Source organism: Bubalus kerabau, chromosome 1, assembly GCF_029407905.1.
Source record: "Bubalus kerabau isolate K-KA32 ecotype Philippines breed swamp buffalo chromosome 1, PCC_UOA_SB_1v2, whole genome shotgun sequence".
NCBI classification, from domain to species: domain Eukaryota; kingdom Metazoa; phylum Chordata; class Mammalia; order Artiodactyla; family Bovidae; genus Bubalus; species Bubalus kerabau.
Window position 1 is genome coordinate 90,768,121 of NC_073624.1, and position 23,839 is coordinate 90,791,959.

The following is a 23,839-nucleotide window of genomic DNA, read 5'->3' on the forward strand; positions in this document are numbered from 1 at the left end:
CTGTCAGAAGAAAAGGGTAGAATAGTTGGTCTATCCTGGGTTATAGGATCATCTCACTCTGTAGATGTATAAATTTGAGAAAATCAGTTTTCCAAGGGATGTGGAGTGTAATTATTCAAAGATACATGAAGGAGGAATAACACGAGCAACAAATGTTCACAAAATATGAATATTAAATCAACATTTTAACAAAATAATCCTGTAAAAAAGAGAATTATCTGATTCATTTCTCCTTTGCCAAATAAGACTAAACCTGAATCATCCCAAGAGTTTTCTATCCTTTTCAGAAGCATTTCCAAGGAAATAATTGTTTTATGTTCCCTGTAATATCTGGCAGCCTGGACAATCAAGAAACTCTCCATTGTTTGATCATGTAGCACAGTAGTTCAACTCTTTCACAATCATTTTATGTATACTACAAAAGAGAATCAAAGTATTTTCTAAACACTCTTCCCATAGCTGCCTTCACCTCCTTGTTCTGCAGGCTATAGATGAGAGGATTCAGCATGGGAGTGATCACACTGTACTGCAAGGAGAAGATCATCTCCAGGGCAGAACCTGAGGTTGGCAACAGATAGCTGAGGAAACCTGAGCCATAAAACAAGATCACAGTAGTGAGGTGGGAGGAGCAGGTAGAGAAGGCCTTACTTCTGCCCGAAGTGGAGCTGATGCTTAGGACAGTGGAGACAATGCGGGCATAGGAAGAAGCAATCATCACAAAGGTTCCAAAAAAATGCAAGACAGAAGAGCAGAGCAGGAGCGTGAAATTGGTGGAGGTATCAGAGCAAGACAGAGGGAAGAGAGAAGACAGCTCGCAGCTGAAGTGGGGAATAGTTTGGTCCTCACAGTAGTCTAAATTGACCGCCAGGAGGATGTTGATGAGAGCGTCCACAAAGGCCAGGCCCCAGGAGCTCCACACCAGCCCAACACAGAGCTGGTTGCTCATCACCTGGCCGTAAAGCAGAGGGGAGCTGATGGCTACGTAGCGGTCATAGGCCATCACAGCCAGCAGACAGGCCTCAGTGCCCCCGGTGGTAAACACAAAGAAGGCCTGAGCCAGGCAGCTCTCTACACAGATGGTTTTGCTTTCAGAAAGTAGATTTTCCAGCATCTTGGGGACTGTGACGGATGAATGGCAGAGATCCAGAAAGGAGAGCTGTCTCAAAAAGAAGTACATGGGTGTGTGGAGGTGAAAATCAGCCCTAATCATCAGCAGCATCAAGAAATTTCCCATCAGAGTGAGGAGGTAAATCAGAAGGAACAGCACAAAGAGTACAGCCTGAATATGTGGGTCAACAGATAGTCCAAGGAGAATGAACTCATTGATAGCAGTATGGTTTTTCATTATCATATAGAGAAGTGTTCTTTCTGGAAAACAAAAAAAGAATATCCACATCAAAAGTCCTTTAATGCTTCTCAGTTACCCCAGCACCTAGATCTTACTCTGCATAAATGTTTTCTTCATTACTGTCCCACAATCCATATTCAGATACTTAAAAGCTCACTTCCTGGTCATTATCATACCATAAATGTTTTAAATCAGCCACATTACTATTTTTTTATTAAAATCTTTTTCTGAACTAGAGTACTTTTATATGGCTCATAGTGATACATTTGAAAAGGAAAGTCTACTGACATTAGAGGAGGATGAAGAAAAATTTCAAGAGTGAATTACTTGAGAAACAGAGCATTAAATCTAGGTGAAAAGGACTTAGGTAGAAGCAGGGGCGCTTTGTCTATTCTGTATCTGGGAGGGAAGGTCATAAGTGGAGGAAGTTAAGGGAATTCTTCTTTCTCAAGATAGCTTTGGCTATTCGAGGTTTTTTCGATTGCTTCCGTTTGTTTTCAATAAAGTATAAATGAATTCATTGGTTATACATGTGCATGTCTGTGAGCATGCCCATAGGCACACAAGAAATTATAAAGATAATAATGAAATTAACTGTTCAGTCATGAAGTATAGGTGAAAGTGAAGTTTAAGAAACCATTAGACGGTAGGAGGACAATGTGATAAGGGAATTTAGAGACTGAATATGAAATTATATTGCTTTGGATTTTTCTTGTTTTAAATCTCTCATTTTACTTAGTGGCATCATTTATCATTTAATTTTTTAAAATTTTAATTTATTTATTTTAATTGGAGGCTAATTACTTTACAATATTGCATTGGTTTTGCTATACATCATTTAATTTTAAAATATATTAATACAATTACAGAAAATTTTTTATTTTTTTCGCTTTGTTTTGTTTGTGCATTTGTTTTTTTTTTAATTTAATTTTATTTTTTAACTTTACATATTGTATTGGTTTTGCCATATAAAGATTATCATGCCCAGTGATATTTTAGGTGGGTTTTTGTAGGCAGTGCTATGACTACAATGAGTCATGAGAAGCTGTTTCCCAGTAACAGAACAATGCTCTGGATAGATACACCATTCTCATCCTAAAACCAATATATCCAAAAATATATATAGTCACCACATGTATCTAAGTCATTTTGGCAAGTTTTAAGGTTCCACATGGTTAGTTAAACTCTATTCTCACACTTTAAATAAGACTTGTGCATGTATCCCTTTGATATTCTATATATGGGGGTCATAATATAGAAGTGCTGAGTCTCAATGTAACTATTCAGTACTCTGAACTCAATCTTGAGACCCATCTTGGCCTTTGATGTTCTAATTAAACACTAGCTCACTTAGTTCACCATTTCTGAAGACTCAGAAACCTATCCTTCTGTCCATTCGTTGACTAAATAGCTGAGTTTCCCAGCCCACCTGAGGAACAATACCCACTTACCTGAATTCTCAGTTAGTGGTACACTGGTGTGTACCAGATCCAGTAAGTGATAAAACTGTTTAGCTTGTGAAGTCAACATTGAGAATACTGCTGTGGGGAAGAAATAGAAAATCGTATTGAAAGTTAACACTTATGATGGAAATTCAACACTAATAATGTAAAGTGACAAAATGTGGACCATATCTGGACATCTGTTGACAGTAATTTGGCCTCGGGATAAGGGAGATAATTTCTTAAATTCTTCTTCTTTCACTCTGTGTACAGCAACATTGTGCATGGGGGCTCCCAGTGCTCATTCTGAAATCAACCCAGAGCAAAGCAACTTGGAAGGGAACGCAAGTAAGTGTTCACAGTAGCCAGGGATAAGGCTTTCTCTTCCTCTTGGTTACCAACAAACACAGTTCAACTAACTAGATCCAGAGATTCCATGAATTATAGAAAGAAACTCAACTTTGCCTCAAGGCAATACCTTACACAGAAATTATCACTGTGATAAAAGTTAATGCTAGGGGTTTGATTTCATAGCAAGTTTTTTCTTTCAGGTTATTTTGAGATTCTCAGAGCAATCTTTTAAAAATATAATTAAGGAGTGATGTTTGCAAGATGGTGGGCTGGGAGGTCCCAGTCTTCATCCTCTCCAGAGAAGCACTAATTTAGCAACAATCTATGGATTAAAAATACCTTTATGAAAGATTTAGAGTCAAGTAAGAGACTATAGCACACTGGTGGAACACAGAAATGAGAAAAGACATAATTGAAAGGATAGGAAAAAAGTTTTACGTTACCTATGTCACCCCTTTCACAACTCAGCACAGAAGAGCGTGGAAAAAACCCACCTTTGGTCTGAGTTCTTCTATGGGGGAAAGAGAGAACAAGCACACTAGCAGATGCCAGCAGCAGGTGTACTTGCCATGGACCCCAGCACCAAGCCTGCTCATTAATGGTTCCAGAAACCAGGCCCACCTGCAACCCCCTAGAGCAGGTCTGCCTATGAACCTTGGCATCAGGCCTACCCACCTATAGACCTTAGGACTTGGCAAGCCCATGTGCAACCCTGGCACCAAGCCTGCCTGCTAGTGAACCCCAGCATAAGGCTGGCACACATACCTCACCAGCTCCTGCTCACGGTCCCCACCAACCAGCCCATACAGATCTCAGGCAAAATTAATTGGTAAAGAACTTTCTTTGCTGAAGCCAGACTATAAAGACTCAAAGAAGTGACTCCTCCTTGAAAGGTACATACACTAATGCAAGGTTACAAGGATCAAGAGGAATCAGGCAAACATAACACCAACAAAAGAACAAAAGTAAAACTCCAGTACCTGACCCTTTGTTAGAATTCAAAATAATTCTAAGAATTCAAAATAATTGTCTTAAAGGAACTCAGTGAACTGTAAGAGAACACAGATAACTGAACAAAATCAGGAAAGGAATACATGAGCAAAATAAGAAGTTCAGTAAAGAGACAGAAACTGTAAAAAAGGACCAACCAAATATTTTTGAACTGTAGAATACAATGACTGAACTGCAAATTAAATAAAGACCTTCAACAGCAGACTTGACCAAGTAGAAAAAAGTAATCTGTAAACTTGAATATAAATCAATTTATATTATCCAATCATCTGGGGTTCAGGATGGGGAACACGCGTATACCTGTGGTGGATTCATGTTGATGTATGGCAAAACCAATACAATATTGTAAAGTAATTAACATCCAATTAAAATAAATAAATTTATATAAAAAATAAATTATCCAGTCAGAGGAATAAAAAGAAAAAATAAAAACCAGTGAAAAAAGTCTATGGCACATATGAGACTCCATCAAGAAAATCAATATATACATCAATGGTGTCCCAGAAGGAGAAGAGAAAGAAAAATAGGCAGAAATGTTACTTAAAGAAATACATGTTGAAAACACCCAAATCTGAGGAAGGAAATGGACATCCAGATTCATGATGCACAACAAATTTCAAACAGGTTGAATACAAAGAGGTCTACACAGACACATTATAATCAAATGTCAAAAGTCAAAGAAAGAGAGAATTTTGAAAGCAGCAGGAGAAAATCAACTCATCACATAAAAGGGAATCCTCATAGGACTATCAGGGGGTACTTTTAGCAGAAACTTAGCAGGACAAGAAGACTTACATTCATAGTTTAAAGTACTGAAAGAAAAAAATCTGCTAACCAATAATTCTATACATCTCAAAACTGTCCTTTAAAAATTAGATAAAGACTTTCCCAGACAAATGAAAATAGGAAAAATTCATCTCCACTAGAACTGCCTTACAAGAAGCACTAAAGGAAGTTCTTCAAGTTGAAACAAAGGGATGATAAACATATAAAAGCATATTAAAGTATAAATCTCACTGATAAGGTAAATATATAGACAAATACAGAATACTGTAATATTATAATGGAAAGTAAAATATAAAGTGTTACTTGCTCAGTCAAGGCTGACTCTTTGCAACTCCATGGACTGTAACCCACCGGGCTCCTCTGTCCATAGAATTCTCCAGGCAAGAATACTGGAGTGGGTTGTTATTCCCTTCTTTGGGGGATCTTCCTGATCCAGGGATCAAACCATGGCCTCCTGCATTACGGGTAGATTCTTTACCATATGAGCCACCAGGGAAACCCCTAGTGGTACACAAATTATTTTTAACTTCAGTATAAGATTTTACTTAATTTTATAGTTATATATACTTAATCTTATAAGATCTTAACAGTATAAGATCAAAGCACTAGGAGTAATGTACATGATAACCACTAAATTTTTTAAAAGGATACACAATGTAAAAAGTAAATTCTGACATCAATAACATACATTTTTGGGTGCAAGAAGTAAAAGTTTTTATATGTGATTGAAATTAAATTGTTATCAGCTTTAAATAAATTTTTATAACTAAGAGAAATTTTATGCAAACTTCAAGGCAACCACAAAGAAAAAGACCTAGAGTCAATTTCAAAATGATAAAGAGAAAAGAATCAAAGTATATCATTACCCCAGAAAACCCCACCAAATCTTTGTGGAAGACAGCAAGAAAGAAAGAGGAACAAAAAAGCCACAAAAGTGGCAGAAAACAATTAACACAGCTGCAATAATTAGTCCTTTTGTGTGACTGTGTTCAGTTGTGTCCAACACTTTGTGACCCTGTGGACAGCAGCCCTCCAGGCTCCTCTGTCCATGGAATTTTCCAGGCAAGAATACTGGAGTGGACTGCCATTTCCTACTCCAGGGGATCTTCCCAACCCAAGGATCGAGCCCACATCTCTTGCATCTCCTGCTCTGGCTTCTTTACCACCAGTGCCACCTGGGAAGCCCTTATCTATCAATAATTACTTTAAATGTAAATGGAGTAAATGTTCTAATCAAAAGATGGAGTGTCTGCATGAATTTTTTTAAAAATATGAAACTGTATTTACATGAGATTCACTTTAACTTAAAGGGCACACATAGGCTGAAAGTAAAGGGATCGAAAAAAAGGTTTTCCAAACAAATGGCAATCAAAAGCAAGCAGGAGTGCTATACTTACAATTAAAAACTAGTCTTTAAGAAAAAAACTGTCAAAAGAGGTAAAGAAGGTCATTACATGAAAAAATACATTACATAATGTACCAGAGAGTCATAAAAATTATAAATACATATGCACTAAACATCAGTGTGTGTGTGCACACACACACACATATAAAGCAAAAATTGATAGATCTGAAGGGAATAACAGACAGCAATACAATAACAGTACAATACAATAACAGTACAGGCTTTAGTAGTCCATTTTCAATAATGGATAGACCACCTATACAAAAAATAAATAAGGATATAGACTTAGGAAGCATTACAGGCCAAACAAACCTAACAGATATATACATAATATTTGATACAAAAGTAGTAGTATATGGAACACACATATGGAACATTATGCAAAACAGACCATATATTAGACAATAAAATATGTCTTAACAAATTTGAGAGGACTGAAATCATATCAATTACTTTTCAATCACAATGGTATGAAAGTAGAAATCAATAACAAAAGTAAAATAGGAAAAAAAATACATGGAAATTAAAGAATGCACTCTTGACAATCAAAGAAGAAATTAAAAGAGAAATTGAAAAACATCAATATAAACAAAAACAAAGACATAACATACCAAAGTTTATAGGACATAACAAAAGTGGTACTCAGAAGGAAGTTTATAGTGATAAATAGCAAACCACCTAACTTTACACTTCAAGGAATTAAAAATAAGAACAAACTAAGCCCAATGTTGGGCTTCCCTGGTGGCTCAGATAGTAAACAATCTGCCTGGAACACAGGAGACCTGTATATTTGATCCTTGGGTCGAGAAGATCCCTTGGAGAAGGGAATGGCTACCCACTCCAGTATTCTTGCCTGGAGAATTCCATGGATAGAGGAGCCTGGCAGCCTACAGTCCACGGGGTTGCAAAAAGTCAGATACAACTTAGTGACTGAACAACAATAAGCCCAGTGTTAGCAGAGGAAGGAAATAATAAAAGAGTAGAGCTGAGATAAATGAAATAGAGAATAGAAAACAAGATACAAATCAGCAAAACTAAGAACTTTTTTCTTAAAAATGTAAAATTGACAACCCTTAGCTAGACCAGGCAAGAAAAGAAAGAGAAAATTAAAATAAATAAATAAATAGAATCATAAGTAAAACAGGAGAATTACAACTGACACCAGAGAAATACAGTCATAAGAAGCTATATTAACAATTACATGCCAATGAAGTACATTATCTAGAAGAAATATATAAATTTCCAGAAACATATAACAACCCAGCAAGACTGAATCAGGAAGAAATAGCAAGTCTGAAGTGGGGCCAATAACAAGTTAGGAGATTGCAACAGCAATTCAAAGCCTCCCCACAAAGAAAAGCCCGGGTCAGATGGCTTCATTGGCAAATTCTACCCAATACCAGCTAATTAATTAGAAAAATTAATACTAATCCTTCTTAAATTCTTTCAAATAATAGAAGAGGGAACACTTTAAAATTTATTTTATAAGTCCACTGTTACCCTGATTCCAAAATCAAAAAATGATACTACAAGAGAACTATAGGCCAAGATCCCTGATGAACATGGACATAAATATCCTCAATAAAATATTAGCAAATTGAATTCAACAGTTCATTAAAAGGATTATACATCACAGTCAGGTGGAATTTATTCCTGGGATGCATGGATAGCTCAGTGTATACCAAACAATTAATCTGATATGCTGCATTAATAGAATGAAGGATAAAAACCACATGATAATTTCAACAGATGCAGAAAAAGCACTTGATAAAATTCAACATCATTTATGTTAAAAATTCTCAACAAAGTATCAAGGGAACATGCCTCAATATAATAAAGACCACATATGACAAACCCACAGCTAACATCACACTCAGTGGTAAAAAACTGAAAGCTATCCCTCTACAATCCCATGCAAAGATGCCACTCTTGCCAGTCTTACTTAACACAGCATTAGAAATACTAACTAGAACAGTTAGGGAAGAAAAAGAAATAAAAGGCATCCAAACCAGAAAGGAAGGATTTACATTGTCTCTGTTGTCATGGTTTAGAAGGTAAAGAATCTGCCTGCAATGCAGGAGACCCAGGTTTGATCCCTGGGTTGGATAGATTCCCCTGGAGAAGGTGATAGCCACCCACTTCAGTATTTTTGCCTGGAGAATTCCATGGACAGAGGAGCCTGGCAACCTACAGTCCATGGGGTTGTAGAGTCACACGCAACTGAACAACTAATACTTTTCACTATTGTTAGAAAACACAATGTTACATACAGAAAACCCTGAGTACAACAAAAAACTGTTAGAATTAATAAATGAATTAAATTAGTAAAGTTGTAGGATATGAAATCAATATAGAAAAACATACTGCTATACACTAACAACAAACTAGCTGGAAAAGAAATTGAGAACACAATCCCATTTATAATAGCATTAAAAATAATAAAATACCTAGAAAAAATTTAACCATGGAGATGAAAGACCTTTATGGTGAAAACTATGACTTTGGTGGAAAAAACTGAAGAACACGCAAACAAACAGAAAGACATCACATCTTCACAGATTGGAAGAAATGATATTTTTTAAAAAGTCCATGCTAATCAAAGTGACCTAAGATTCAGTGCAATCCCTTTCAAAATACCAGTGGCATTTTCACAGCAACAGAACAAACAATCCAAAAATCCATATAGAACGATAAATATGCTAAATAGCTGAAGTAATTTTGAGCAAGAACAAAGCTGAATGCATCACACGTCCCCATTTCAAAATATATTACAAAGTTATAATAATAAAAACAGTAAGATACTGGTAGAAAAAAATAAACATATACACCAATAGGACAGAATAGAAAGCCCAGAAGTAAACCCATGCACGCAAAGTCAATTAATCTCCAAAAAGAGTGCCAAGAGTACACAATGGGGAAAAGATAGTCTCTCCAATAAATGGTATTGGGAAAACTAGATATCTATATGAAAAACAATGAAATTGAATCCTTATACACAAAAATTAACTCAAAATGGATTAAAAGCTTAAATGTAACACCTGCAACTATAATACTAGTAGAAGAAAGCCTTGGGGAAATCTTCTTCATATTCATCTTGTCAATGTTTTCCTGAATATGACATTGAAAGCACAGAAAATTACAACAAAAATAGACTAAGAGGGACCATGTCAAACTAAAAGGCTCTGCATGGGAAAGAAAACAATCAACAAAATGAAAAGGCAACCTAAGAATTAGGAGAAAATATTTGTAAACTACCGATCTGTTAAAGGGTTAATATCCAACATATATAGGGAACTTTTCCAACTTATTAGGAAATCATCATCTGATTAAAAACTGACAAAAGCTTTGAAAAGACGTTTTTCTTAAGAAGACATACAAATGACCAATAAGTACATGAAAAGATGCTCAACATCACTACCCATCAGTGAAATGCAAATCAAAAGCACAAAGACATATCACAACACACCAGTCAGGATGGCTATTATAAAAATATAAATAAATAAATAATTGTTGGTGAAGATGTGGAAAAAAGGGGGACCCTGGTTTGTTGTTGATAGGAATGTAAATTGCTAGTCACTTAGGAAAGTAATATAGAAGTTCATCAAAAAAATAAAAATACAACTACCATACAACAGTCATTTGGATATATTTCCAAAGGAACTGACACCGAGATCTTTGAGACATCTGCACTCCCATTTTCACTGCAATGTTATTCACAGTACCCAAAACAATAGCAATCTAATTGTTCATCAACAGATTAATGGATAAAGAAAATGTCATAAATACATAAAAAACATTATTCATCCTTAAAAAAGGAAATCTTGCCATTTGCAACAACATGGATGAATCTGAAGGACTACATGTTAAGTGAAATAAACCAGGAACAGAAGTAAAAATACTACATAATACCACTTATATGAGGAATCTAAAATAGCTAAACTCATAGAAACAGAGAGTAGAATGGGATTGCCAGAGTCTGGGAGGAAGGAGAACAGGTAGGTATTAGTCAAAGGGTCCAAAGTTAATTATACAACATTAATAAGTTCTAAAAGTCTCCTGTATAGCATAGTGTCTACAGTTAATAATGCTGTTGTATACTTAAAAACTAGTTAAAGAGGTTAGATCTTAAATGTTGCTATCACAAACAAAAAAATCACAATAATAATAAAAAGGGTGGGAGGAAACTTTTGATGGCGATGGATATCTATTTATCTTCCAACTCATCAAGTCATACATGTTAAATACATGGAGCATTTTCTTTACCAATCACATCTCAATAAAGTGCTTTTAAAATTATTTTAAAACTTCCATTTTTTTTTACCATGGCAGAAATATCACCATTATTGAGTTTTTAAAAATCTATTTCAAATTTAAAATAAACATCTTTGGGAACATAATGAAACAGGTTTGTTTCTGGATACTAACACCATTATGTGAAGAAATGAGTTGGCTCCTGCCTGAAGAAAAAGTTCCCTAAGAAGAATTCATTTCAGAATTAGACAAAGGGTATCAAGCATAATAAACATTCCATAAGTGTTGTCCAGAATGTAATAGTGAAGATGAATGAATGAATGAATGACACTGCTTTTGGAAGACAAGTCAGTCTATATAACCAAGATTCAGGTTTTTAAATGGTCTGTATTAGCTTGAAGTCCTTTACTTTATTGGGCCTTTCCTAGTGGCTCAGGTGGTAAAGAATCTACCTGCAATACAGGAGACCTGGGTTCAGTCCCTCAGTTCAGTTCAGTCGCTCAGTCACGTCTGACTCTTTGAGACCCCATGGACTGCAGCACACCAGGCCTCTCTGTTCATCACCAACTCCCAGAGTTTACCCAAACTCATGTCCATTGAGTTGGTGATGCCATCCAACCATCTCATCCTCTGTCATCCCCTTCTCCTCCGACCTTCAATCTTTCCCAGCATCAGGGTCTTTTCCAAAGAGTCAACTCTTTGCATGAGGTGGCCAAAGTATTGGAGTTTCCACTTCAACATCAGTCCTTCCAATGAACATTCAGACTGATTTCCTTTAGGATAGACTGGTTGGATCTCCTTGCAGTCCAAGGGACTCTCAAGAGTCTTCTCCAACACCACAGTTCAAAAGCATCAATTCTTTGGCACTCAGCTTTCTTTATAGTCCAACTCTTACATCCGTACATGACTACTGGGAAAACCATAGCCTTGACTAGATGGACCTTTGTTGGCAAAGTAATGTTTCTGCTTTTTAATATGCTGTCTATGTTGGTCATAACTTTTCTTCCAAGGAGTAAGCATCTTTTAATTTCATGGCTGCAGTCACCATCTGCAGTGATTTTGGAGCCCCAAAAAATAAAGTCTGACACTGTTTCCACTGTTTCCCCATCTATTTCCCATGAAGTGATGGGACCAGATGCCATGATCTTATTTTTCTAAATGTTGAGCTTTAAGCCAACTTTTTTACTCTCCTCTTGCACTTTCATCAAGAGGCTCTTTAGTTCTTCACTTTCTGCCATAAGGGTGGTGTCATCTGCATATCTGAGGTTACTGATATTTCTCCCAGCAATCTTGATTCCAGCCTGCAATTCTTCCAGCCCAGCATTTCTCATGATGTACTCTGCATATAAGTTAAATAAGCAGAGTGACAATATACAGCCTTGACATACTCCTTTTCCTATTTGGAACCAGTCTGTTGTTCCATGTCTAGTTCTAACTGTTGCTTCCTGACCTGCATACAGATTTCTCAAGAGGCTGGTCAGGTGGTCTGGTATTTCTATCTCTCTCAGAATTTTCCACAGTTTGTTGTGATCCACACAGTCAAAGGCTTTGGCATAGTCAATAAAGCAGAAATATATGTTTTTCTGGAACTCTCTTGCTTTAGTTTGGGACAATCTCCTGGAGAAGGGAATGGCCTCCCACTCCAATATTCTTGCCTGGAGAACTCTATGGACAGAAGGGCCTGGCAGGCTACATTTCAAGGGATTGCAAAGAATTGGACAAGACTGAGAAAACAACACTTTCACTTTATAAAGGGCACTTGGGAACACGTGTACACCTGTGGCAGATCATGTTGATGTATGGCAAAACCAATACAATATTGTAAAGTAATTAGCTTCTAATTAAAATAAATAAATATAAATTAAAAAATAATAATAAATAAAAAATAAAGGGCACTTGGTATTAGGGGGAAAATATAAAGTGAGAGGCGCCACAGACAACCATCACCTACTTTTATAATGTGTCCTGATTTTGCCTCATGTCCTACTCCTTTGTCAATTAGACACCTCATATGTTCTGTGGTAGATAAAGGAAGTGTTTTGTTAGGTTTTATTCTTCAAATTGTTATTAAACAAACCTGGAAATCCATAGTATTACTACATAAACTAGACTACAATAAAATTACCTAGGATTTATATACAAATCATAATGATTTCCACTGTGCCATCAATTGACAAGATTTTGAACAGTACTCCCCATGAGTGAAAATGAGCTGTGTACATTACACAGAAACTGAGATTATCTTATAGAGTTTCCAGCTGTAGCTCAACAGGAAGAGCAACAGATGACCAAGCTTACTACCTCATACCCACGGTACCCTATAAGAGTCATATCTGAGAAGCATGGACCACACTGTGAGGCTGCCCATAAAGTAATACAGAAAGATCTATGCCATCACAGTTCTTTAGAGCTGAAACACTATCCTAGAGGACAAGGAAGTATGACTATGTTTCAAAAGGCTACTAATCTCATCCATTAAAACAGGAATCCAATGTTAGATGTTATTGAATTATTGTTAATCATCTCAGGTATGTCAATGGGATTGCAGTTATGTAGGAGAACATTCTTATTCTTAGGAGATGGAAGCTTAAGTATTCAGGAGTGAAGTGTTATGGTGTCACAAGTTACTTTCAAATGATTCAGCAGAACAAATTATATACATACATACATAGAGATGACAGATAAAGTACATGTAGTAAGATGTAATATGCTAGCAATTTGTGTATCCAGGTGAAAGTTATATTATCATATTACTCTTTCAACTTTCCTAAATGCCAAAAATTTTCAAAATTACAAATGCTTTTTTAAATTCTTGAATAAAAGCTCCCACAAATTTAACAGCTAAGTTTTACTTAAACAGATTTTTCTATGATGGAAGATCACACTTAAAACTAAATAATATTTCATAGAATTCCTGAATAAAAGTCCCCACACACTTAGTGGCTAAGTTTTACTTAAACAGATTTTCTACAATGGAAGATCAAGCTTAAATCCAAATAATATTTCATCAGATACAATAATGTATAGAAAACTGTTACAATGTATTTCCCTTGGTTACCAGGCCATTCTATTTGCAGTGTAAATCTGAGATAAAACATTGTTCTTGGTTAAAACACAATCCCTCTATACCTACCAAACACATTACAAATAAATTATGGATTCACAAACATAATTAAAACAACTGTTTTGTGCTTCTCTTTTTGTTTTTGTTAAGTGAAAATTTTGAGTTCTCACTTCTGTAAGAAACAAGAGTAAACAATATATACTTTTCCAACATATATAAAATTCACATTAGGTAAAGTGACCAAAATAGAAAAGCAACTGAGGAATTACACTACATATCCCTACAACTGAAACAACGGAGATCTAACATTACAGTAATGTGATATAAACTGGTTAGGGGAAAATCCAACCAGTTATTTACCCTGCTTATGTCAGCCAAGTATCTGGACCAGTTGCTTTAATATTTAGGTGTAATGAGTATCCAGACTGTGGTGCTGTATATGAATACAGAGTGGCAAGATTTTTCACTTATAAAACAAAACCTATCAAATATGTTTCTTGTTGCAATGTATGCATTTCTTAAAGATATTTTTATAGTGTTAGCTTTTAAGGAAATACTGACAACTCATAAAATCACATAGAATAAATCTATAACATCTGATATAAACTCTGTGATTTATTTTTTAATTGCCAAAAAATGTAACTCTCTAGAATTTAGGGTAGAGAGGAAAATTTAATTTAAAAATATTAGAGCTATGTGCTTGGTGTCCTAACCTGCTCACATGGTAATCTCAGTGACCTCAGGACTTGATAAAATACAGGCTTTATGCCCAAAGGAAGGGAGAAGCTGCACAGGCATGACATGTCTCCCTGGAGGCACACATATGTAAGGCCCTATCTTACCCTGCTATTTTCTACATAAGTGAGCTTTGAGAAAATATTTCATTTTTTAATTTTAAGGTACCCATATGCATATGGATATACTAATATTCACTTTGTAGTGTTGTAGGAATTTGATTTGATAATTTACATATAGCAAGAACTTTAACAAATTCAGTTTTCAATTTATTCTAAATGCTCAGTATTCCAAAGGAAAAGAAAAGAGATACATCTGAGAAGGTGACTATAAGGTCTTAAGTAACAGATTATAAGCTAGTCATCCTGGAGGAGGCAGCATTACAGGGACTGTAAAAAAAAAAAAAATAGAGTTTAGATGAGAGGAATCAGACATAAAATAAGTATCTTAGAAAACCATAAATAGAGGGAAGGATAGAGGAGAAGGAGTAGAAAGTAGTAGGTCAGGGAGTTGGTCATAAGCAACAAAAACATCAGAGAACTTAGGGAGAATGGTATTATGTTCTTGACTTGTATTCTGGACCTCAGAATTATTAACAGTAAGTAACATATCCTATTTCAGGTGATTCCCATTAGGAGAGGATGTATCACAACTTCTCAACTCTGTGAAGAAGTAGTCTTCAATCTAGAAAGTTGGATAAAAAAAAAGAAGTATGTTTACCCAGGCTCCAAAAGACCTGTAGATAAATCTTCAGAACTTTTTTCCAAATTCTGCTTGAGAATCATCTTGAAACATTCAAATTTTTGAGCAACTTCTTTCATCTTTCTTAATCCTGATCACACAATCATCTGTCCACTTAATTTCCTCTATAACTAATGTTTTTTGCTGTTAACATTATCCAAATGAAGTATAACCCATTAGAGGAAAGCAGGCAGGTTTAGACAGCCAAGGATTTGGAGAGTTAAATGGAGAGTGAGAGGAAGCTAGATAATTTTAGGCACTCCCTTGAGTAGCTCAAAAGTTTGGCTTTGGACTCATTAACTAAAAAGAACTCTTTAGAGCAACAGGGGACTTTATTATGTACTTTTTTTATGTACCATCTTTGGAAATTCTGAGTTGAAGCAATCACTTTGAACTATTAAATGACAAATACTGCTATTCTGATGAGAGTTCCAGGGGAACAGGGAAGGAGAAGAATTAGTTCCCTGCTTAGGAAGCCAGGATTTTCCCACAGGCCAAGTATAACATGGATAAACTCTCTGGGGTTTACCACAGAAGCTGAGAAATAACTGCATTTATCCCTCGTGATCATCTTCCCATGTGTATGTGCTACAGTTTGTAAATACAAGCAAGTTGAGAATCAGGATAGTCAAATGAGTAAAAGCAAGACAAACTTGCTTTTCATTAGTGTTTCATCATACAAGAAATTATGAAACAATCTCATGCCATATGATTAGACACTATACTCTCTAACCTAGATGTAATGATTTAGCAGGTATGCTCAGAGGCACTTTGTATACATATATGGGATCCATATTTATGATCCAGCTTGTTTTCATCATTTAATTGTACACTTTAGGGATCTTTTCACCCATACACACAATATCCAGCTTATTCTTTTTTATCCTGGCATGATATTCATAATTCAGATCTACCATAATTTTTTAACCATTCTCTTTTAATAAGAGTTACGAAGGAGTTATTCAAGCTGATTCCAAATTAGATATACTAGTATTATAATGAGCATTATTGCACATATTTCTTGGGTATGTATGCTAGCTATTTTGTAGTCTATAACATTATATTCTAATTGCAGTATCAATATCAGAGAGAAAAATTACTTAAAATCTGGTTTGATAGTTTATATAGTCTACCTCTCAGTTATATCAATTTACTAGTTGTGCGTCTGTCTCACCTCAATGTGAGGTATGGGCTCACCAAGACCCCAAATCAATGCTAATTTCATTTTTCTAACATGAAAGGAGGAATGTGAAAATACATAAGCTTAGAGCTCTGTCTGTGAAGTCATTTAGCCTCTCAAAGGAGACCTTCTCATCTTTGGACAAGAATAGGAAGTTGTGTAATGTCTATGGTTACAGCACAAAATTACTTAGAGAAAGCATGCAATCTAAAGCCAGTACATTTAAATCAGCACACTGACAGGAAAAATGTCAGAAAAATTTTTGTATTTTTGTAATAATAATTCATCTTTACAAAAAGAGTTGGTATAGATCAATGCAAATTGCAAAGGAAATTTCCAATGCGAATCAAACATTTTTTATTTGACACACTATTCCACTCAAACAAATCGCTATGTTAAAGTACAAAAAGAATCTGCCATTTACTTGAAATCTGACCTGCATTTAATGAATATTTCATGATTTGTCCATTCTTTACCATTCTTTTAATAAGTATTTGAATTATTCTAGTTTGTGGCTGGTATAAAGCTATAGATATTATTATAAAAATCTTTTATGTAGACATATGTACTCATTTTCCTTGTATGTTACTTGGATAGAATTGCTGGGCAATAGCATACCTATATATTTAGTTTTATTAGAAACTGGCAAACTGTTTTCCAAAGTGGTTGTAAAATTTTGCATGCTCAGCACCAGTATATGAGGGTTTCAGCTGCTTCACATTCTTGCAATATTTTGATCTGTTACTCTTTTTTAGTCTTTTTAAATTTTAGTAAATCAAATGCATGTGAAGTAGAAAATCATTGGGGTTTAATGGTGTTTGAAGTAAGGGATACTGAATAATATCCACTGAACTGAAAAGGAACTTTGAAACCATAAAATGAAGCAGTCAATTCCATAAACTGCAGTTATGAAGTTTATTGTGGGTAACTTACACAAAGGAAGTATTGGGCAGACAACAATCCAGAGCTATTCACAGCTATACTAGACAACCCAAAATGGGTATAAGGTGACTTAAAGGGACCAAAGCCAAAAATAGATTCTGACTACTAAGGGAGAAGCAAATACACACCTATGGAAACAGGGTTTTTTCCTCCCCCTGGGGGGGTCACATGATCATTATTCCTCATGGGCCATTAAACATCTGCATCAGCAAAAAAGCATTCTTCCAGTTTTCACATAAGATAAAGGTAAGGGCAAAAGTTCAGAGGAAAAGAACCAAGATGGTCAAGCAGCAGGACATGGAACTCACCACCCTCCACAAACACATCAAAAATACATCTACATGTGGACCAGTTTTCACTGAAAACTAACTGAAACTGGCAGGAAGACTTGTACAACCAAGGCTATAAGAAAGATCTGCAGAGAATCAGGTAGGAAGAGAAGAGAAGCCGTCAAGTTGATATGTGTTCCCCTATGAGGGGACTCAGGAAACGGGAGACTACTGTTTCAGACAGGCTGAAACCCGCATTGAGGAGGAAGTTGTTGGAACGTATTGGACACTCCCATCCTGGAGCCTGACACAGGGAAGATGAGTCCCCTTGGCTGGCTGGAGGGCTGGTGGGAGTAACTGGAAGGTCCTGGGAAACCTGGATTCCCTTTGTAAGGAGTCTCCATTTGTAAGGTACTGGCATAATCCTGAAGCAGGGTTGAGACAGTGGCTTGCAGACTGCTAGAGTGGCTGCCCAGTTTCCCATGATTGCCTGAATGCCCCGCTGCCTGAGTCAAGCAAATGCTCCAGACATTCCTTACTTTATGTCAGAGTTCCACACTGGAGCAGGGGCTGCTATGACTGAGAAAAGAGCTCAGCCATGAGGGGCAGAATTGACTCACAACCCCACTCTAGTGTTGTGGTCAGAAAATACACTTGATATGATTTCAGTTTTCTTAAAATACTGAGGTTTGTTTGTGGCATAGCACGTGATCTGTCTTAAACAATGTTCCATATGCACTTGAAAAAATGTTTATTATGCTGCTTTTGGATGGAATGTTATATATATACATGTATGTCTATTAAGTTCATAGGGTATAATGTATAATCTAAGGCCACCATTTCCTTATTGATTTTCTATCCAGATGATCTATCTAATGATGTAAATGGGGTGTTAATGAGTTTTAGCGAACTCCAGGTGATAGTTAGAAGCAGGGAAGCCTGGTGTGCTGCAGTCCATGGGGTCGCAAACAGTCATATGATTATGTGACTGAACAACAACAAAGGCAAGTGATTGAGCAATTAAGTTTTTGTACATAATTCTTATTTAAATTTTTTTCATGCCAAATTCCTAATATAACTATTTCTAAAAAAATATATATATATATATGTTTCTATCTAAATATTTCTTTTCATTAGGTTAATGAACTGCTAATTTTCATATGTGCTCTGAAATACACATAAAATTTGTTTCCTTGATTATAAGTATAATATATATTCATTTCTGCAATCTAGAAGAGAGTATAGGAAAGAAAATAAAAATAAGCCTATGTCCTACTATCCAGAGATAATTATTAACTCTGATATATTTCCCAGACTTTTTATCTATATACACATATGTCTGTACTTATTCATTGATAAATTCCTTCACTCATTATCTATTTTTATAAAGATAGGATCATATGAAATTTCACATTCTGCTTTTTTTTTTAACTTCACATTCTGTGCTCTCCCCCAGATCATTTAAATGTTCCTTGAAAACATAATTTTCATGGCTATTTAATACTTCATCATACTTTTGCCCTCACTAGATTGCTAATATCCTCAAAAGGTGAATTAACAAAATAAGTATACAAGTAAATATACAAGTTATAATTTATGTTACAAGAATTCTAAACATAATCACAAATAAACTGTTGGTTACCTTTCAAAAAAAAAAAAAGTCCCCTTCTATTCTTGTTTTACTGTCAATTTCTCTCCTATTGTTTTATGCATTTAGTTGGTCCTATGTTTACAAATTTCATACCTCTTTTTAGATTAATCCCTTTATCATTACACAATATTCTTCTTTGTCTCTTACAACAGTCTTTATCTTAAAGTCCATTTTATCTGATGTGAGTTTTCTTTTCATTTCCATTTGCTACCCTGGTTTTCTTTTCATTTCCATTTGCATGAAATACCTCTTTCCACACTCTCAGTTTTAGTCTCAGTGTGTCTTTATATCCGAAATGAGTGTCTTAATGGCAGCATATACATGGGTTTTTTTTTAATCCATTAAACCACTCTATTTTTTCACATGATTGATGGAATTTAATACACAAAACTTAAAACTTTTGTACCACAAAGTAAAGAGAAACTCATATCAAAAGGATAAACATCCCATTGGAAAAATTATTCACCACCTTTAATAACAAAGGGAAATCGATTCATATATAAATATGGAACATATTATATGGAACAATTGTTATTGCTTAGTCACTAAGTTGTGTCTGACTCTTTTTGAAACCCCATGGACTACAGCCCACCAGGCTCCCCTGTTCATGGGATTTCCCAAGCAAGAATACTGGAATGGGTTGCCATTTCCTTTTCCAGGGGATATTCCTGATCCAGGGATCCAACCTGTGTCTCCTGCATTGCAGGTGGATTCTTTACCACTGAACCACCAGGGAATGCTCCATTAAACCAATAATCTCAACCACTCCATGTCTTTTGATTGAAGAAATTATTCCATTTCCATTTAAAGTAATTATTGGTAAATATGTTCTTACTGCCATTTTGGTAATTGTTTCTTGTTTTCATAGTTCTTTTTTGTTCCTTATTCTTTTGCTCTCTTCTTTTGTGTGTTTATGGCTATATTTAGTACTATGATGGATTCCTTTCTCTTTTTTGTGTGTCTGTCTAGTATAGGATTGTATGGGATTGTGGTACCCTAGTTTCACGTACAACAGCCTATTTATATATGTGATTATTTTAGATCAATGATCTCTTAAGTTCAAATGCATTGTAACCTTGCTACATTTTTATTCTCCCACCATTTTAATGTTTAATTCTCCCACCATGTTTAATGTTTTGTCATCAACTTTTCATTTTGTATATCTGTTATCTACTTATAGATGATTTTATCTTTTAAATATCCCAAAAGTGTTTCTTCTACTACCTTTACTGTTCTTTTGCCTTTGCCAGTGAGGCTTTTCCTTTTTATAATTTTCATACTCCTACTTTGGCATTTTCTTTTCTTAAAGAAGTCCCTTTAATGTTTCTTATAAAGCCAGTCTAGTGGTGCTGAACTGTTTTAGTTTTTGCTCATCTGTAAAACTATCCCTCCTTCAAAGTTGAATGATAACCTTGCTATATAGTGTGTTCTTAGTTGTAGGTTGTTTGTTTGTTTCATACTTTGGACATATTTTGCCACTTCTGGCTTGCAAACTTTCTGTTAGAAAGTCAGCTGACAACATTATGGGAGTTCCCTTGTATGTTACTAGTTGCTTTTCTCTAGCTGCTTTTAAGATTCTCTATCTTTAACGTTTACCATTTTAATATGTGTTGGTATGGACCTCTTTGGGTTCATCTTGGTTGGGCCTCTCTGTGCTTCCTAGACTTGGATATCTCTTTCCTTTCCCAGGTTAGGGAAGTTTTCAGATATTGTTGTTGTTGTTCAGTTGCTAAGTCACATCTGACTCTATGTGACCCCATAAACTGAAGCATGCAAGGCTTCCCTGTCCTTCACTATTTCCCTGGGCTTGCTCAAACTCATGTCCATTGAGTTGGCGATGCCATCCAAACATCTCATCCTCTGTCATCCCCTTCTACTCTTGCCCTCAATCTTTCCTAGCATCAGGGTCTTTTTCAGTGAGTCAGCTCTTCACATCAGGTGGCCAAAGTATTGGAACTTCAGCTTCAGCATCAGTTCTTTCAATGAATATTCAGGGTTGATTTTCTTTAGGAGTGACTGGTTTCAATCTCCTTCCTGTCCAAGGGACTCTCAAGAGTCTTCTCCAGCACCACGATTCAAAAGCATCAATTCTTTGGCACTCAGCCTTCTTTATGGTCCAACTCTCATATCCAGTACACGACTACTGGAGAAACCACAGCTTTGACTCTTTGGACCTTTGTCAGCAAAGTGATGTCTCTGCTTTATAATATGCTGTCTAGGTTTGTCATAGTTTTTCTTCCAAGGAGCAAGTATCTTTTAATTTTGTGGCTGCATTCACCATCTGCAATGATTTTGCAGCCCAAGAAAATGAAATCTGTTTCTACTTTCCCCCATCAATTTGCATGAAGTGATAGGACCAGATGCCATGATCTTAGTTTCTGAATGCTGGATTTTAAGCCAGCTTTTTCACTCTCCTCTTTTACTTTTATCAAGAGGCTCTTTAGTTCCTCTTCACTTTCTGCTGATAATGTGTTATCATCTGCATATCTGAGGTTGTGATATTTCTCCCAGCAATCTTGATTCCAGCTTGTGCTTCATCCAGACCCACATTTTGCATGATGTACTCTGCATATAACTTAAATAAGCAGCTATTATTTCTTCAAATTGTAATTTTTTCTCTCTCTTCTCTTTCAGGGACTCCTATGAGTGCTTAATTGGAGAAGGTGATGGCACCCCACTCCAGTACTCTTGCCTGGAAAATCCCATGGACGGAGGAGCCTGGTAGGCTGCAGTCCATGGGGTCGCGAAGAGTCGGACACCACTGAGTGACTTTACTTTCACTTTTCACTTTTCACTTTCATGCATTGGAGAAGGAAATGGCAACCCACTCCAGTGTTCTTGCCTGGAGAATCCCAGGGACAGGGTAGCCTGGTCGGCTGCCGTCTATGGGGTTGCACAGAGTCGGACACGACTGAAGTGACTTAGCAGCAGCAGCAGCAGCATGAGTGCTTAATATTGCTACAGAGGTTTCTTAAACTATCCTAATATTTTAAAATTCTTTTTTCTATTCAGTTTGGATGATGTCCACTACTCGGTCTCTCCTCCATTCCTCTCTGTCATCTAATCTACTGTTGATTCTTTGCAGCGCATTTTTTATTCCAGTTACTGTGTTCTTCAGTTCTGTTTGGTTCTCCTTTGTATTTTCTAACTCTTTGTTGAAATTCTGTTTATCCATTCTTCTCCTGAGTTTGGTAAGCATCTTTATGATAACTACCATGAACTGTTTATCAGATAGAGTGCTTATCTCCACTTCATTTAGTTCTTTTCTGAGGTTGTGTCTTGTTCTATAAGTTGGAACATATTCATCTGTCTCCTCATTTTCCTCAGTTCTCTGTGTTTATGTGTTAGGTCAGCTAAGTTTCCCAATCTTGAAGAAGTAGCCTAATGGAGAAAACATCCTATGGGCACATCTGGCTGTTCCCTTCTGGTCACCAGATCTATATGTTCTAGGTGTATCCCCATATGGTCTACATGCACCCTTCTCCTGTAATGGGGCCAATTATATGCCATGCACTGCTGACCTCTAGTTAGCCTGGCTGTGAGGCCATGTATCATGTTGTAGCAGTAGGCCTGCTGGATGGTGAGGAAGGCTTCCCACATGGTAGGCTGCACAGCCTGGGGAGAATGCAGGACTGATGCCAGCTTTTTGGTGGGTGGGGCTGGTCTCCAGTAGGTATTAGCAGACTCAAATGAAGATTCAAAAATGGTGCTTGCTAATCTCAGTGTTATTGCATTAGAATGAGCTCCCAAAATGCTTCAGCCAGTGTCTCTGTCCCGAGGGGGAGTCTGAGTTTCTGAGTTTCCCCCTTCCTCTCCAAGAGGTTCTTCAAGATCAGCAAGTGGGTCTGACTCAGTCTCCCTTCAAACTACAACCTCTGCACTGGAACTCAGAGCCTATGAGCCCTTTAAGCATAGAATCTCTGCCTCCTACCATCTTTTGGATCTCCTGAATGTAAGACTCACTGGTTTTCAAGGCCAGACATTCAGGCGTGGTCATCTTCTAAGTGTAGGACCTCTGGGCTAGGGAGAGTGACGTGGGCCTTGGACCCTTTTGCTGCTTGGAGGGGACCTCTACAATTGTGATAGTCCTCCCATTTGTGGGTTTCTGACCTAGGGATGTGGATCCTGACTATACCACACCCCATCCTTCCTTCCCATATCATTATGGTTCCATCTTTATATCTTTAATTGTGGAAACTTTTTCAGCTAGCCTTCAGAGTGTTCTCACTGATAGTTGCTCTGTAACTAGGTGTAATTTTGATGTGTCCATGAGAGGAGTTTTAGTTTCCCTACTCTTCCATCCTGGCCACCTGTCTTACTTTTCTTAAATGTATCTTTTTATGAACAGAAATTTTTTGCAGTAGTATAGTAGTACTTGTACTTTTTGTTTCCTGTTGAGAAAAATACATTTGAATCAGTTCTAATGAGGTGGATGAAACTGGAGCCGATTATACAGACTGAAGTAAGCCAGAAAGAAAAACACCAAAATAGTATACTAACGCATATATATGGAATTTAGAAAGATGGTAACAATAACCCTGTATGCGAGACAGCAAAAGAGACACAGATGTATAGAACAGTCTTATGGACTCTGTGGGAGAGGGAGATTGTGGGATGATTTGGGAGAATGACATTGAAACATGTATAATATCATATAAGAAAC

The 23,839-nt window shown here is 36.3% G+C and overlaps 1 protein-coding gene across 1 annotated transcript in view; it reads right to left on the bottom strand.

The window, feature by feature from the left end:
• Window positions 1-415: 415 nt before the first annotated feature.
• Window positions 416-23,839, bottom strand: part of LOC129650297 (olfactory receptor 8S1-like) — an 87,592-nt gene continuing 64,168 nt past the window's right edge. Inside the window, exons 3-4 of the mRNA XM_055578646.1 lie at window positions 2,800-2,889; window positions 416-1,368 (exon numbers count right to left, since the gene is read on the bottom strand). Coding sequence (XP_055434621.1) covers window positions 416-1,368; window positions 2,800-2,878 — 1,032 coding nt within the window. The 5' untranslated portion in view covers window positions 2,879-2,889. The remainder of the gene's footprint in view (window positions 1,369-2,799; window positions 2,890-23,839) is intronic.